At 55.8% G+C, this 17,421-nt stretch overlaps 1 protein-coding gene across 4 annotated transcripts in view; it reads left to right on the top strand.

The window, feature by feature from the left end:
• Nucleotides 1–17,421, top strand: part of CHD5 (chromodomain helicase DNA binding protein 5) — a 63,029-nt gene that overhangs the window by 34,224 nt on the left and 11,384 nt on the right. For all 4 annotated transcript variants that reach the window (XM_027060598.2, XM_027060597.2, XM_027060596.2 and 1 more), the window contains exons 20-33: nt 612–743; nt 2,966–3,083; nt 4,340–4,464; nt 5,543–5,774; nt 5,953–6,063; nt 6,399–6,571; nt 7,105–7,279; nt 7,651–7,743; nt 7,960–8,048; nt 8,332–8,465; nt 8,868–9,012; nt 9,395–9,554; nt 11,365–11,444; nt 11,701–11,818. In XM_027060598.2, coding sequence (XP_026916399.1) covers nt 612–743; nt 2,966–3,083; nt 4,340–4,464; nt 5,543–5,774; nt 5,953–6,063; nt 6,399–6,571; nt 7,105–7,279; nt 7,651–7,743; nt 7,960–8,048; nt 8,332–8,465; nt 8,868–9,012; nt 9,395–9,554; nt 11,365–11,444; nt 11,701–11,818 — 1,885 coding nt within the window. The remainder of the gene's footprint in view (nt 1–611; nt 744–2,965; nt 3,084–4,339; nt 4,465–5,542; nt 5,775–5,952; nt 6,064–6,398; nt 6,572–7,104; nt 7,280–7,650; nt 7,744–7,959; nt 8,049–8,331; nt 8,466–8,867; nt 9,013–9,394; nt 9,555–11,364; nt 11,445–11,700; nt 11,819–17,421) is intronic.

Raw genomic sequence — 17,421 nt, 5'->3', positions numbered from 1 at the left:
GTCAGGCACCAGCTCCAACCCTGTGGTCTCAGGAAAGCCAGTGGTCCTGCTCCGAGCCTCAGCTTTATCTTCTATAAAATGGGACAGTAACAGCATCCGCCTGAAAGGGTGAGGGCCGGGTGAGAAAGTGTCCTCAGAGAGAGCCCGGCACGGCCGTTCTTGTCACCGTCACTACTGTTCTGGTTCTTGCTGAAACCCTCTACGGTGTCTGCCTCCTGCCCCCAGACAGCCAGACACGTGCAGAGGGAGCCATGGGGGGCCGTGCTGTGGGTGATCTGCCCCCCAGATCTCTCTCACCTCCCTGGCACGGCAGGGCCCATGGGCTGACGTCCTGCCCAGCTGGGGTTCAGGGCTTGGCCTTGCCAGGATGCGCCCTACCGTGACCACAGAGACCAGGCATAATTCCTTCTGGGAAGGCCGGCTTAGCTTAAGACCCTGTCATCGCCTGTTGGCTGATGTCCCCGGTGTCCTGGTGGAGTGCCAGCAGGGGGAGACGGAGGGCTCTGCCTGGGAGTGCCGTGTGCCCGGAGGGGCCCCGTGGGATGAGTGGCCTGTCTGCCCGGTCCGACCCGGGAAGCCCCCCAATGCCCCACCTTCTGCCGTGTCTACAGGAGGCCCCCGTCTTGCCCAATGGCTCCTATGACGGCAGCTCCCTGGTCAAGTCCTCGGGCAAGCTCATGCTGCTACAGAAGATGCTCAAGAAACTGAGGGATGAAGGGCACCGCGTGCTCATTTTCTCCCAGGTGAGCTGACCTCCCTGCTTCCCCCCCGCAGCCCCCACTCCACATCCTGCAGAGGGCACCCCTGCCAGCTGAGGGCGCCGCCTGCTGGTGGCCCTCCAGGCCTGGTGCTCTTTCCCGGTGGACTGCACGTCAGAGGTTGTTCGTGTGCGCCCTGGCCGGGCACAGCCCAGAAAGCTGGCTGGGTGCCAAGCTCCAGGAGCTCAGGGCATGTTGGCCATAAAGCCCAGCGTCTTCCCCGCCACCTGCCCCTTCTGGCCTGCCCCGCCCCAAGCCGCGGAGCCTTCCCCGGTGTCCAGGCTGGGACGACAGCCCCTGGCCCTCACCCCTGCAGCCTGACTTGTCACAGGCAGGCCCTGAGGCTGGTTTGGGCAGAGCCTGTACGGGGGCAGCTCCTCCTGAAATGGCGCTCGTACCACTGCCTCTTGGGTGGTCAGAGGCAGGCTGTGCAGCCTCGGGGGTCTGCTGGTCTGTGCACCCCTTGTTCCCTCACCCCTCTGGTTGCATCTGCCCTCTGTCAGGCTCTGTGGGAGGCACGGGGCCAGTCCCTGTCCTTGAGACACGCCCAGTCTAGTGTGGGAGACGGATGTGGGCAACGGACGTAAAGAGACATTTAGTTCCGGGGTCGTCTTTGTGATGGGAGTCAGCAATGGTCCTGCGGGTCCTGGTGCTAAAAATGCTCCTGTATTCTGGGACGGAGCCAGGCCCCTTGCTCAAAGCCAGAGAGGAGGATGTGGCTCTTCTGTGTACTGAAGTCAGCTGGTGACCTCGGCTCCTGCCTGCAGCCCTGACCCCACCATGGGCCTGCAGGAGGCCCAGAGACGTTGGGGAAATCTGACCAAGCCTGGCACTGTGGACTGGCTTGGAGACTGGACCCACAATGCCCCCAACCCCCTGCCAACATAAGATACGATTCTGGGACCAAAGAGAGGGGACTGCGCAACTCCTAGAAATGGGCACAGAGGGAAAGGGACGGAGACAGAGCACCTAAAACGGGCCCACAAACCCCACTTCCAAACCTCATGACAAAACCGGATATTAGGACATCCCACAAAACAGTACGTACACTCCAAACGAAAAGAATAATAGAAAAGCCTGAAAAAGACTTCAGACAAGCATGTTTAGGATCCCCAAAATTAATGGAGTAACAACCCATAAATCAAGAAGAAATCAGTTAAGCACAAGCAGGAAGAAATGAACAAGAATAATTGGATAGGAAAAGGGTCTGCATGGAACTAAAATAAAACATTTCAACACCTTGGATAAACTCTCAGCACTGGTGAGGGCAATGCTGATGAATGGGACCTGGTGCTGAGAATCTCCCCAGAATGGAGCAGAGAGACACAAAGATCAGAAAGGAGAAAGTGCACGAAGGACACCTTGAGAGGCTCCAATAATCATCTAACAGGAGTTGCAGAGGAAGAAATAGAGAAAATGGCGAAGAAGCTGGAATCCGTGAGAGTTTGCAGACCTGGGGGAAGACGTGAGGTCTCAGATCTGAAACGTACTCTGGAGTACCAAGCAGGATAAATATAAAGAAATGAATCCCTAGGCGCCTTACAGGGAAATCACAGCACTTCAGACCTAGTACCTACAAAGGAATGATGATCAGACTGTCCTTAGGCTTCTCATCGGCAACAACAGGTGGCAGGAGGCAGTCGTAAAATCTTCAGTATCCTGTGGGAATGGATCATTTTATATCCAGCTCAACTATCTCTTAAGAATGAAGGGAGATACACGGTGTAATGGGAGCCCAGAAGGGACTGCTATTCTCTTCTTATAGGGAGCAGTGAAATCAGGGAAAACCTCACAGAAGAGGTGCTGTTTGAGTTCCCTAGGCAGTAAGGGGGTGGGCTTTCCAGGAGGAGAGGCCAGGTCATTTGGGGTAGCTGAGGGTATGATGGAAGCATTGAGACATGAAGCCCATATAGAATGCCAGGGTGAGGAGCTGGGATTTTGTGCTGTGAGGTAAGGGCAGGGCTGCTCAGAGCTGTGCTTTAGACAGATGGCTGTGGGGCTGGTGTGGGTGATGCAGTGACTCTGGGGGTCAAGGCTGGAGGCTGCATTCTTCTCCAGAGAGCCCCGAGTCAGGTCTGCCTGGGTCCCACCTCTCTCCCCACTCAACAGGCAGCTGTGTCTTCCCCAAACTCTTGGGGACCGTGTCCGTGGCCCCATGGGGTTCCTTGCTCTGGGGCAGCCCCTCAGGCGTATCATGTCCCCTGCAGATGACGAAGATGTTGGACCTTCTGGAGGACTTCCTGGAGTATGAGGGCTACAAGTATGAGCGGATTGATGGTGGCATCACTGGGGGCCTCCGACAAGAGGCGATCGACAGATTCAACGGTACCCTGCCTTACCCATGCATTCTTGACTGGGACCCTATATCTGCCCTTCCTCCCAGGCTGGGGTCTCAGCCAGGCCACCCGACTGATGTTCAGATTAGTTTCCCCTCACGTGGCTGCAGAAAGCAGATTGGTGTCTAAGTCCTAACAGCTGTCCCTTTTAAATGCTAAAAGGAATGAATTCCATGGAACCTCTGGGGGCTGCGTGGGGTGCTGAGGGCCCAGTAGGGAACACCTGCTTGGAACTGAGACCCAGACCAGGAGAAAGAGAGGAAATTACCACCTCTGTTACTAAATGAAGCTGGGGCTGAGGGTCTGGCTGGCACCTGTGGGCTTCTGATACCCCAGATAAGCCACCGGTTACCAGCAGTGTGGGACAGAAGCTGCCACCCGAAAACAGACCGCGGGAGGGGTGGAGCCGAGTGCCTGCTCCCTGCGGGCTGCTTCCTAGCGACAGAGAGGAAGAAGCAGAGCCCTACGCATCCAAACTCAATGTACTCTCTTCCTGGCCCGGGAAGGAGAGACCGGAGCTTGCTGGGCAGTGAAGGAGACCTCCGGAGTGGGGGAGAGGTCAGGTGACCCAGTGTCCCTTTATAGTGGCAAGGTTTGCAGCAGTGATGATGAGCTGTTTCCCTGGGGCTTGTGGCTTTCTGCTGGCCTCCACCCTCAAAACAGGGCTGGGGCCCCACCGCCCGATCGCCCAGGGGAGGGGTTCCTGTTGTCCACTCGTGTTTGAGGTGAAGCAAGTCCAGAGTTGCAAGATCTAGACGGAGGTGGGAGTGGCCGAGGCCCCGGGAGGATCGGGAACCTGTTTGCAGCTCTCTTGGGCGCACAGGTCAGACCCCGTCACTTATGAAGGGCTCAGGTGGGCCTGAGAACCAGCTGTCCTGCGACAGTGGGAGCTGCCCGGTGGGGTGGCCGGGGCCCTGTAGTTTGGTCTTTGCTCATCTAGGCTTTGAACATAACTTCCTTCTCGCTCTGGCTCCCTCCTGTAGAGTCAGGACTCAGAGCACAGCTGGGGGCTGAGTGGGGCTCAAGGGGGCTGCTCTGTCCCCACCCTGGGCCCTGGGCCTCCTCAGGCTTACCCTGAACACAGCTGCGGCTGATGTCATCTGTGATGGGGCCACGGTGTCCCAGCACTCCCCTCCCCCTCTCCCGTCCTCTCCAGCCCTCCTATCTGCTGTCCACCTGTGCCCACCCTCACCTCTCTGGGCAGCCCCTCGCTGACCCCACTGGACACCTGCCTCTCTTCCTCAGCCCCCGGGGCCCAGCAGTTCTGCTTCCTCCTCTCGACCCGGGCGGGTGGCCTGGGCATCAACCTGGCTACAGCAGACACGGTCATCATCTACGACTCGGACTGGAATCCACACAATGACATCCAGGTCTGTGGCCCTGACACCGCAACCCTGTCAGAGAGCCCCCTTGCCACCACTGGTTCTGTGGGCTTTCCACCCCTCCCCCTCAGACTCTGTGTCCGGGTGTCACCTCCCCCTGGGCCACCCTCATGGAATCCTAGCCCCAAGAGGGGACCTGGGAGGTGAGTGGAGGCTATGCCCTGCCCCTCCAGCTTCCTCACTGTACAAAAGAGGAAATGCCCAGAGAGGGCAGGCAATGTGCCCAAGGACACACAGCAGTCTGTGTGGCTGATAACTCTTAGTCTGTCCCATCACTCTTAGGATCAAGCCCATGGGGGGAGTCAAAAGGAGGGAGTCCTGGGACCCAGACGGGGGGCAATTTGGGGGGGAAACCAAGGAAATACTGGGGGGACCAGCCTGTGGGAGAAGAGATGGAGGAGGGGCAGGTGGGGTTGGTGAGGAAGGACGGAAGGGCTGAGGGGGTAGGGGTGTGGGAACGAAGACACACGCTCTTGTCCCTGGCCACCTGGGGCAGGGATGGACACACTGAGTACATACTGTTAGGGGCACACACAAACTCATGTCTCACTCACATGTGTGTGCGCCCAAGCAGAGTCACCCACACAGATAGTCACGCTAGGGTCGCCTCACGCAGACGCCTGATGCACAGAGCCTCGGGCACGTCCTCATACCACTGGGCAGCTTCCTGGCCTTGCTGCCCTCCCAGGGTGGCCGAGTGTCTCCAACAGGAGCTCCTGCGGTCACCAGCGGCTCGCTTCAAGGGAGGTGCCACCCCACCTCCCCAGGACTGCCGTCAGAGCCCCGTGTGGCTTTCTCAGGGGCACACACTGGCTCCGCCGCCCCTGCACACACCCCTGCCCACCTGCAGTTATGCCTAGTTCCACCTGTGCGGGCGCCCAGGCCCGCCCGAGACCACCCACGGTCAGGAAGCCAGCACAGCCCCATGCAGAACATGCCCCTGAGCACGCGTGCACGCCCCTCCCACCTTGCGGCGCCCGGCCCTGCGCCACACCCCCCGCTCCCCCCCCCCCCCCCCCCCCGCCCTTGGCTGAACCCCCAGCACTGAGCTGCGGCTTGCCCCCAGGCCTTCAGCCGCGCCCACCGCATTGGACAGAACAAGAAGGTAATGATCTACCGCTTTGTGACTCGGGCCTCGGTGGAGGAGCGCATCACGCAGGTGGCCAAGCGCAAGATGATGCTCACCCACCTGGTGGTGCGGCCTGGCCTCGGTTCCAAGTCTGGCTCCATGACCAAGCAGGAGCTGGACGACATTCTCAAGTTCGGCACCGAGGAGCTCTTCAAGGACGACGTGGAGGGTGGGCGTCTAGGGCGGCTGGTGGGTGGGGGTGATGCTCCATCCGGCCCCGGGGCCCACAGCCTTTCTCCTCTGCCCCCGTCTCTTGGCCACGGAGGGTAGGTTCAGGGCGGCGTCTCTAGGCACTGGGGCTAGGGGTTGCCCCCCAGCCCTGCAACCCCTCTGACTCTGTCCTACAGGCATGATGTCTCAGGGCCAGAGGCCTGTCACGCCCATCCCGGATGTCCAGTCCTCTAAAGGGGGAGCCCTGGCTGCCAGCGCCAAGAAAAAGCATGGCAGTACCCCGCCAGGTAGGGGCTAAGTCAGCCTAGCTCCCAGCTCCTCTTGTGTTTCGAGGGGTGTCCCTGGAGAGGAAGGGTTTCGCCCCGCCACCCCTTTCTGTGTTTTGTCGGGCTCCCGTGCTCGCCCCCACTGGCCCCTCACTTGGGTGCCCGCAGACTGTCCGGTGGGCAGGCAGCCGCGCTGATACGGTGCAGGTTCCGCTCTCTGATCACCATGCCCCTCTGCTGCCGCCCCTGCTGGAGGGTGGGAAGGGCCATGGTCGGGAGTCTGTTCCTGTGGGGTCCCCACACTTGGACCTGGGCACCCCATCTGTCCCTTCACTCTGCACCCTGTCTGCTCCCAGGCGACAACAAGGACGTGGAGGACAGCAGTGTGATCCACTATGACGATGCGGCCATCTCCAAGCTGCTGGACAGAAACCAGGACGCCACGGACGACACGGAGCTGCAGAATATGAACGAATACCTGAGCTCCTTCAAGGTGGCGCAGTACGTGGTGCGCGAGGAGGATGGCGTGGTAAGCTCGCGGCCGCCGCGGCCCCGCGGCCCCGCCCCCGCCGCGGCGGCCCTTCTCTCACAGCAAACTTTTAATCCTGGGGTCTCTCCTGGGTGGCGTCTCCGCTTCCTCCTTCTCCGCTTCCTCCTCAACTCCCATCACCCTCCATGCAGACCCTGGGTGCTAATTATCCTTCAGGAACCAGGAGCCTCCTGAGGGCAAGGCTGCGGCTTATTCACTTCTGTACCCCAGTGCCTGGCACACGGCCAGGAAATACTTTTGGAGTGAATGAATGAATGAACGAACGAACGAACGAACGAATGACTGTCAGGGGCAGGAGGAAGACCTGTTGGGGCTGGGGTGATCAAGGTGGCTTCCTGGAGTAGGCAGGCTTTCCGATTCATCTTGGGCTCTTGGATGAAGAGCCCTCTTGGAGGGTGAGGAGTGGCGGAGGCCGCTGGGAGGCTCCCGGGGGTAGCTGTTGGCTCCACCTCCGAGCATCCGGGGCCTGCACCTGCGGGGCCTGCCCTCACGGGCCCTGCGTCGGTGTCCAGGAGGAGGTGGAGCGGGAGATCATCAAGCAGGAGGAGAACGTGGACCCCGACTACTGGGAGAAGCTGCTTCGGCACCACTACGAGCAGCAGCAGGAGGACCTGGCCCGCAATCTGGGCAAGGGCAAGCGCATCCGCAAGCAGGTCAACTACAACGACGCCTCCCAGGAGGACCAGGGTGCGTGGCCCCAGGCGGGCAAGAAGCCCGCGGTCAGAGGGCTGGCCGGGGGGGGGGGGCTTGGAGAAAGAGGGCTGGGAGCAGGGGTGGGTGCCGGCTGTTTGGGGAGCTTGGTGGCTAGGGGTCCAGTGACTTCACCACTGCTCCTGGTGTGGCCTTGGGGAAGCCTCAGTTTCTGCATCTGTGAGAGAGGGATGATGATGGTGTCATGCCTTAGGATACAGTGCAGGGCTGTTGGGGTTCAGTGAGCTCCCAGGAAGTACACCGTGCTCGTTTCGTTGTCCCTCATCCCTGGGCTGGGTTTTGGGGGCTTGGCATGGCCCTGGGCGTGGGGGGGCTCACTCTGTGCCTCTGCACGTGGCCCCTCACAGAGTGGCAGGACGAGCTCTCGGATAACCAGTCCGAATATTCCATCGGCTCCGAGGACGAGGACGAGGACTTTGAGGAAAGGCCAGAAGGGCAGAGTGAGTCTCAGGACTGGTGACCCTGGACTGGGGCCCAGACACTTGTCAGGGAGCTGCTGGTCAGCCTGGGGTCCCCTGGGGACACCAGGACAGTTGTCCATCCTTTGGAGGATGTCCTGAGGGGTTCTTCTGTCCTGGGGTGAGTTGCTGGAAGGGATGCGGGGGGTTGGGACACCCCGGGCTCCGGTGAGGTGTCGTGGTGGGTCTGCTTCCCAGGTGGACGGCGACAATCCAGGAGGCAGCTGAAAAGCGACAGGGACAAGCCCCTGCCACCTCTTCTCGCCCGTGTGGGTGGCAATATCGAGGTGGGGCCCGCCTGCACTCCACTTTCCCAGCTCCCTTTCCCCCCTCCTCAGAACAAAGAGCTCATCCCTGCTGCACCTCTGGGGGTGTGGAGTAGGATAGAGGCTGGGGGGGGGGGGGCGAGGGGCCTGCCCAGCATCACAGCCAAGTAGAGGTGGGGCCAGGACAGATCCCTGGGTCTCCGGGTCCTGCCTCCTCTGTGTTTCTCCCAGCTTCTCCCCTCCGTCCGCCTCTCTGCCCATCCCTGAGTTCTCTGCTCCTCCACCCCACTCCCCGCCTGCCCAGGTGCTGGGCTTCAACGCCCGGCAGCGGAAGGCCTTTCTGAACGCCATCATGCGCTGGGGCATGCCCCCCCAGGACGCCTTCAACTCCCACTGGCTGGTGCGGGACCTTCGAGGGAAGAGCGAGAAGGAGTTTAGGTAAAGGGGCTGAGGTGGTGGCCCGGGGCGTGGCTGCCCACCCCAGAGCGGGCAGGCTCCACTGAGGGCACCTGCCCACCGGGCTGTGTTTGTGTTCCCGCCCTGGCTTACTGTCTGGAGGATTCCTGTTGTCTGGCCTTTGGGTGGGCAGGGCTCAGGTGCAGAAAACCCTGAGCAGCCGCCTCTGCTAGACCAGATCCAGGGCAAGGGCTGTCATGGGGGGGCTCCCTTCTGGGCCCCCCGCCCCCAGTCCTTCCCTAGGGGCCTGACCCAGCAGGCCTGACTGGGAGGCAGTTGATGGATGATGGCTCCAGCCAGGGGGTTGCCTGGGGGTCCTGCCAGCCCTCTCCGAGGGTCCTTGCTGGCCCCTCACTCCCTGAGCCCCAGTCCCCCCCACCCCAGAGCCTATGTGTCCCTCTTCATGCGGCACCTGTGTGAGCCGGGGGCGGACGGTGCAGAGACCTTCGCGGACGGCGTGCCCCGTGAGGGCCTCTCAAGGCAGCACGTGCTTACCCGCATCGGGGTCATGTCACTAGTTAGGAAGAAGGTGGGTGAGTAAGCCTTGCCTGGGCCTTTCCTGGCGGCCCCCCCCATGGCCCTTGTGTGCCCTCTGGGGGTCAGCGGGCAGAGGGCAGGTGCCTGGCTCCGGGCACTGAGTCAGGCTAGAGGGACCCCTCTGAATGCCTCTCTGGGCGGGGGTGGGGAGGCTGGAGGTGGGGACGGTAGGTCAAGGGGCAGAGCACACACTGGGGTGGGGGTGGGGCCTGGCGTAGAGGTTTGTGGTCAGAAGTGCATTCGGCTTGGCCAGCCTCGGTGGGGAGGTGGCATTCATCCCAAGCCCGGGACACCCCCTGTCCCTCCAGCCACCCTGAGGCCCTTAGCTCTGGGCTGAGATCACTTCCCTCTCTCCTTCCCTGTCTCCTCCTCAGGTTCAGGAGTTTGAACACGTTAACGGGAAGTACAGCACCCCGGACTTGATCCCCGAGGGGCCCGAGGGCAAGAAGCCAAGCGAAGTCATCTCCTCGGACCCCAACACGCCAGTGCCCGCCAGCCCTGCCCACCTCCTGCCGGCCCCACTGGGCCTGCCAGGTCTGGGCTCCGATGTGCGGGGGAGGGCACCTGGGTCACGGGAGGTGGCAAGGCCCCGGGAGACGCCGGGTCCTCTGCACAACCCAGGACGGACAGCCTCCCTTCCCTTGCTGCAAGCTTCTGCCTGCAGAAATGTCGCTGTCCTGAGAGGTTATCTTTTTAATGGCTATTTACTCACCACAACGTTCAGTCCTTGCAAATCTTACTATTCGGTAGTTTCTCGTGTGTTCACAGGGGTGAGTTGCCTCTAATTCTAGAGCATTTTCATCCCCCTGTGAGAATCACGTACTCGTTACCAGTCATTCCTTACTCTTTCTCCCCCGAGCCCCTGGCAACCACTAATCTACTCTGTGCATTTGTCTGTTCTGGACGTTCCATGTACGTGAAGCCACATAACATCTGGCCTTTTGTGTCTGGCTTCATTCTCTAGCATGTTTTTTATTTTTTTAATTTTTTAATGTTTATTTAATATTTGGGAGCGAGAGAGAAAGAGTGCCAGCGGGGGATGGGCAGAGAGACAGGGAGACACAGAATCCGAAGCGGGCTCCAGGCTCCGAGCTGTCAGCACAGAGACTGACGCGGGGCTCAAACCCACGAACTGCGAGACTGTGACCTGAGCCGAAGTCGGACGCTTCACCGACTGAGCCCCCCAGGCGCCCCGGTCTAGCGTGTTTCTGAGGTTCATCCACGTTGTAGGGCGTGTCCCGCTTCCTTCCTGTTTTTGGCCGAGTGATATCCCATTGTGTGGGATGTGCCGTGTTTCTGTTTGCTCGGCCGTCAGCTGGTGGATTTGGGGCCATCGTGAATAAGGTGGGGGGGTGCCATGAGTCACGTGGCTGTGAGCGTGGCTAGGAGTGGCACTGCTGGATCACGTGGCCTAACATTCTGAGGAACTGCTGGACGTTTTCAGAGTGGCCACGCCATTTGACGTTCTCACCAGCAACGTGTGATGCTTCCCGGTTTCCCCACCCCCTCCCCGAACATTTGTTTTCTGACTTTTTGCTTATGGCTGTCCCAGTGGATACCAAGTGGTGTCTCCCGTGGTTTTGATTTGTGTCTCTCTGACGGCTGAAGACGTTGAGAATCTTTTCACGTGCTTCTGGGCCATTCGCGTGTCTTTGGCGAAATGTCTTTTCAGATCTTTTGTTCCTCGTTAATTGTCTGTCTTTGAGTGTCTTTTGGTGACCCATGTGTTTATTTGGGCAAAGTGTCGTCTTCCCTCCGTTGGACCTCGAAGGCCCCGTTCTGACCTACCTATGCCCGGGTGAGGCGTGAATCCCTGAGAGGCTCAGTGCCTCCAAGGACATCTATCCTGCTCCTGCGCAAAAGTGTGCCCTCTGGAGGTGGACACACCTGGTCCTATGTGAGCCCCGTTTTCTCCCTTGTGATGTGGGACCGGACAGTGGACACCTCCCAGGGCTGCTCTGAGCACTGGGCAGGGTGTCAGGAATTGGCTCAGTAAGGGGAGGCACACAGCCTGTCAGCCAGCCTGAAGGCGGGAAGCACATCCAGCTGTCCCGGCTCCTAGGCCGGCCTCCGCCAACCTCCCCTCCCTGCCATGGGCAGCCCTGTGCCATCAGCCTGTGGCTTGGGCCTCACTGGGCCCAAGGTCCTCCAAGGATCCCCATGTCTGCAGGCCTGGCTTGAGGTCTCTGGCTCACCTGGTTCACCTGTCCTTCTTCTGGAGGGGCCAGGCCCAGAGGAGCCTCCTGAAGGCCAGCCTAGCTCTCCCCTGTGACACCCCATTTCCTGCCTTTCACCCCTTGCACGCCCAAGCCCACCGTCTCACCTCTTCCCTTTGATCTTTCAGACAAAATGGAAGCCCAGCTGGGCTACATGGATGAGAAGGAGCTGGGGGTGCAGAAGCCAAAGAAGCCCCCAGAAATCCAGGTGTGGAGGATGCTGGTGCCTGGGCCCCTGGTGGGTACGGGGTGGGGGTTGGGTCTAGGGACCTTTTCAGCCCTTGCTTGGACAGCTGAAACCCAGACCTTCTGGCTCCACGCTTGGGCTTCTGGGTCCGGGGGGAGCAGTTTGGGAGCACGGACGGGAACGAGGAGGGAGTGGATTCCCAGCCGAGTGCCTGTCCTCTGCCCTCCATGCTGTTGAGGCCTCAGGCCCTGAAGCATCCCTGGCCTGTCCTCCCCAGGCCCTGCCAACTGCCCTGGACAGAGTGGAGGGCGAGGACAAGCATGAGAACTCAGATGGCCAGGAGCGACTGGAGGACGCAGAGAAGGCCCCGCCGTCCCCAGAGCAGCCGCCAAAAGGTGAGGCTTCCCACGGTCCCCCACCTCTGCCAATGCAGTCTCTGGCTCCCGCCAAGCTATGCTCCGCGCTGGCTCTCCCTGGCCGAGCGGCAGACTCTGTCCTACCACGACAGGATCCGCAGGAGGAGAGAGCCAGGGGCTCGGGTCTCTATAGTGGACTTAGCTTTCCCTACCAAGCAGAGTTTGGGGGTTACTGGGCTGTCTTTTTATTAGTGATTTCTAACTCCGTTGTATCGTGGTTGGGGCACGTGGGTCCGTGTGATATTGTTTCTACATTATGTTCATGAAACCTGCTTTTGGGCTTAATATGGTCAGATTTGGAAGTGGTCACGTGTGCCTGGAAAGAATGCATATTCTCTTCATTACTGGGTGTGAGGTTCTGAACATACGTGTTAGGTCATTATGTTGTTCAAATTTTTGTTTGTTTATTTATTTACTTGAGAGAGAGCGGGAGCGAGTAGGGGAGGATCAGAGAGAGACAGAGAATTGCACACAGGCTCTGTGATGCCAGCCCGGAGCCGGACGTGGGGCTCGAGCTGTAAAATCATGACCTGAGCCGAGATCAAGAGTTGGATGCTCATCTGACTGAGCCCCCCAGGTGCCCCCTCAAACTCCTTACATCCTTACTCAGTTTTGGTTTGCTTTAATCCGTCACGTCTGAGAGACTTGTGTTAAAATCTCACTACGATTGTGGGTCAGTCCCTTTTGCCTTGTAAGGCCCGAGTTTGCCTCGTATCATTTGAGACTGGGTTGACAGATGCATATCGGTTTAGGGTTTTTATATCTTTCTGGTGAAGTGTGCCTCTTATATGATCCTTTTATCTCTCCTGATACTTTTTGCCTTAAGGTGTATTTAAGCTGATTTGGATGGATCGTACTTTTGTTCAGAATGTATTTGGTGTATATGGTTTTCTGTACTTTCACTTCAAAAAATACACGTATACATGCACACTCTTCGCACGATGTAATCACATAGGTACAGTTTACCCACTTACAGTGTACAAGTCAGTGATTTTTGGCATATTCGTAGAGTTTTGCAACCATCAGCGCCATTAATTTTTAGAATATTTTCATCACTCCAAAAAGAAACCCCATGTCCATTAGCATTTACTACCCGTTTCCTTCTCTCCTTAACCCCCGGCAATCACTAAATGTACTTTCTGTCTCTGTGGATTTGTCTGTTCTGGACACTTCAGGTAAATGGAATCATAAAACGGATGCCCTTCTGTGTCTGGCTTCTCTTACTCAGCACAATGTTTTTGAGGTTCATTTATCTTGTGGCGTGGATCAGCACGTCACTCCTTTTTATGGCTGGATAACATCCTGTTGTAGAAATACGCTGCCTTGGATTGTCATCAGTTGATGGGCGCTTGGGCTGTTTTCAGTCTTTGGCTGCTGTGAACATCTCTGTAGTTTTTTGTGTGGACGTAGGTTTCCATTCTCTTGGGTATATACCTAGGGGTGAGATTGCTGGATTGTATGGTAACTCCGTGTTTACTATTTTGAGGAAATGCCAGATTGTTTTCTCCAGTGGCTGCACCGTTTTGCATTCCCATCAGCAATGTCTGAGGGTTCCAGTTTCTCCGTGTCTTTGACCACGCTTGTGTTTTTTTTTTAATGTGTATTAAAAAAAAATTTTTTTTTAACGTTTATTTATTTTTGAGACAGAGAGAGACAGAGCATGAACGGGGGAGGGTCAGAGAGAGGGAGACACAGAATCTGAAACAGGCTCCAGGCTCTGAGCTGTCAGCACAGAGCTTGACACAGGGCTCAAACGCATGAACCACGAGATCATGACCTGAGCCAAAGTCGGCCGCTTAACCGACTGAGCCACCCAGGCGCCCCTTAATGTGTATTTTTTAAGATTTTATTTTTAAGTAATCTCTACACCCAACGTGGGGCTCGAACTCACAATCCTGAGATCAAAAGTCGCAATACTCCACCATCCAAGCCAGCCAGGAGCCCTGCTTGTCTTTTGATTATGGTCATCCTAGAGGGTGAGAAGTGGTATCTCAAGTGGTCTTGATTTGTATTTCTCTTATGCATAAAGATGTTGAGTTTCTCTTCATGTGCTGATTGGCCATTTGTATATCTTTGTTGGAGAAATGTCTGCTCAGATCTTTAATTGGGTTGTTTTTTTTATTACTGAGTTCTAGGAGTTCCTTACACATACATATATCGTATCATATGTGTGATTGGCAAGCATCTTCTTCCATTCTTTCACTTTAAAAAGTTTGTTTCCTTTACGTGTGATTGGCGTAACTATGTCTTATAAAGAGTGTACAGAGGGATTTGTTATTTTAAGTCCAGTTACGGAATCTCTGTCTTTTAGCTGGCAAGTTTGATGTCTTTTCATTTAGTGTAGTAGCTAGATATTTGCAGGGATTTCTACTCTCTTATTTTGTGCTTTATATTACCCTTGCCTTTTTTTTTATTTTTCTCCTTTCCTATTGTCTCTTGGATGGATTAAATTTTCTTTTTATTGCCTCCCTCAGCTCCTTCGGAAAGTGTATGGTCAATCCTATTTGATACTCTTAAGCTGTTAACATGTATCCCTCCTGAATAAGAGAAGGATGGGGGACAGTTCTGCTCCCTTAACATCTTCAACGTGCTGCTGCTCAGTGTTTTAGTTTCAACGTGTTTTAATTTCCCAAATTTGTTATGGTGCTTCTTTCTAAATCTTTTTTTTTTTAAAAGCTTATTTTATTTTGAGAGACAGAGAAAGAGAAGGGCAGAGAGAGAGAGAGGGAGAGAGAAAGAATCCCAAACAAGCTCCATACTGTCAGCTCAGAGCCCAACGCAGGTTTCGAACCCACAAACCTTGAGATCATGACCTGAGCCGAAATCAAGAGCCGGACACTTAACTGAGTGAGCCACCCAGGCGCCCCTTGTTTCTAAATGTTTAATCTTTATTTAGACCTGACCATTCTTAGCAGTTTTATGTTTGCTTCCTCGTTCATCATTGCTTCGTTCAATGTCTTTCTTCCTAAAGTACCCCCTTTAATGGTGCCTTCAGCAGATTTCTGTGCACGGAAAATTCTCTCATTGCGTGTTGTTTTCTCCTTTACTCTTGAATAATAGTTAACAAAGCACAAGACGGGAGAGGGGTTTTCCCCTCAGTGCTTTGAAGATGTTTATTCCCTGTGTGTTTTGGTTTCCACTGTGCTGAGAAGGCTGCTCTCAGGGTAACGGTTGCTCCTTTGTCGGAAACCTGCCTCTTCTGACTTTCCTAACGCGGAAAGACCCCTTTTAAGATGCTCCGTTTGTGGGGGCGCCTGGATGGCTCAGTTGGTGAAGCATCCGTCCAACTCTTGATCTCAGCCCAGGTCCCGATCTCAGGCTTGTGGGTTTAAGCCCCGCATTGGGCTCCATGCTGTGCATGAAGACTACTTAAAAACAAAAAAGGAAAAGATATCCATGTGCGTTTTCCCTACGATGAAATTTTTATTTACCTTGCTTGTGACCGACTGTGATTCTTAAAGCTAAGTATTGTGTCTCTCATTGATCATGAGCAAGTTCTCAGTCATTCTCTCTTTGAGGATTGCCTTTGTCCCTATCATGTTTATTTTCTCTTGGCATTCCTGCTACTCACGGATTCTTTCATTCATCCAAGAAACATGTACTGAAGGCCTGCTGGTGTGTTGGGTGCCGTCCTGAGTACTGGGGACACAAGCAAGAAACCGGAATAGCCAAAACCTTCACGTGGAATTGCATTCCAGTGGGGGAGGCAGGCCGCCAGCAGGAAACAGAAATACGTCTTGTTCAACAGCAGATCCCAAGCGCGATGAGGAAAAGAAAGCAGATACAAGGTTAACCAGAAACAGGGGCTGGTGTATCTTTCACTTCTTTGTCTCTCTGCAAGCCTTTTTCATTTTTTTTTTTAAGTTTATTTATTTTTGAGAGAGAGAGAGAGAGAGAGAGAGAGAGAGAGCGAGCCGGGGAGGGGCAGAGAGAGAGGGAGAGAGAGGATCCAAAGCAGGCTCTGCACTGACAGCAGAGAGCCCAACATGGGACTCGAACTCAAGAACCAGGAGATCATGACCTGAGCCAAAGTCAGACACTTAACTGACTGAGCCACCCAGGCGCCCCTCTCTGCAATGCTTTTTGAGTCATCTTTAGATCTAGCTTCCGCCTCTTTCTTTTTTTTTTTTTTTTAATTTTTTTTTTTTCAACGTTTATTTATTTTTGGGACAGAGAGAGACAGAGCATGAGCGGGGGAGGGGCAGAGAGAGAGGGAGACACAGAATCGGAAACAGGCTCCAGGCTCTGAGCCGTCAGCCCAAAGCCCGACGCGGGGCTCGAACTCACGGACCGCGAGATCGTGACCTGGTTGAAGTCGGACGCTTAACCGACTGCGCCACCCAGGCGCCCCTCCGCCTCTTTCTTTATACTGTTTGCTTTATACTGTTTTGTTTCTTTATACCACCCATTTGTACTATTCTCTGTGGCTATGAAACAGATGATTACAACCTCAGTTCTTTTTTTTTTTTTTTTTTAACACTTATTTTTTAGAGACAGAGAGAGACAGAGCATGAGCAGGGGAGGGGCAGAGAGAGAGAGGGAGACACAGAATCCGAAGCAGGCTCCAGGCTCCGAGCCGTCAGCAGAGAGCCCGATGTGGGGCTCGAACCCACAAACCGTGAGATCATGACCTGAGCTGAAGTCGGACGCTCAACCGACTGAGCCACCCAGGCGCCCCTACAACCTCAGTTCTTAAAGCAACACCCATTTTACAAGCCCACGGTTCTGGGGGTCAGAAGTCTGGGTCGGTGTGGCTGGATTCCCTGCCGAGAGTCTTGAAAGACTGACATCAAGGTGTTGGCTGGGCCGAGTTCCCGAGTTCCCGACTGGCAGCTTAGGGGAAAAATCTGCTTCCAAGCCCATTCTTGTTGTTGGCTTTTGTCAGCTCCTTGGGGGTGGGGGACCGAGGCCCCGTTTCCTTGCTGGCTGTCAGATGGCCGTTCTCTGCACCTAGAGGCTGCCCACATTCCTTTCCACCGGGCCCGCTTCATCTTCAAGCTCCAAAATAGCACTTGTGTGCTGAGTCCCCCTCCTGCTTCAAATCTATGATGTCCTTTTCTGTGACTGGTTGGAGAAAGCCTGCTTTTTAAAGGGCTGGTATGATGAGGTCAGGCCCACCCCAATAATTTCCGTCTTTTAAGGTCACCTGGGCCTCATCACAAGCTCTGCTCCCACTCTAGGGCCCAGAAGCCTTGGAGGACATCTCAGATTTCTGCAGTGAAAATGTTTAATTTTAATTTTTTATGTTTATTTATTTTGAGAGAGAGAGCGAGAGCGAGAGAGAGCGAGAGAGTGCACGCACATGAGCAGAGGAGGGGCAGAGAGGGAGGGAGACAGAGGCTCCGTAGCAGGCTCTATACTGACAGCAGAGAGCCTGACTCAGGGCTCAAACTCGTGAACCGTGAGATCATGACCTGAGCCGAAGTCAGACAGTTGCCAGACTGAGCCACCCAGGGGCCCCATGACCATGTATTTAATTTCTAGAAGTTTCATCTGGCTTTTTCCAATTTCCCTTTATTTTTTGGACTTTATTATGGATGCTCATCACTTTTGTCTCTCTTTCTCTCTCTCTCTCTCTGTGG

The sequence above is a fragment of the Acinonyx jubatus genome, chromosome C1, assembly GCF_027475565.1.
Source record: "Acinonyx jubatus isolate Ajub_Pintada_27869175 chromosome C1, VMU_Ajub_asm_v1.0, whole genome shotgun sequence".
NCBI classification, from domain to species: Eukaryota; Metazoa; Chordata; class Mammalia; order Carnivora; family Felidae; genus Acinonyx; species Acinonyx jubatus.
The sequence above is the reverse complement of the archived record's forward strand: the minus strand, read 5'-3'. Positions and strand labels throughout refer to the sequence as shown.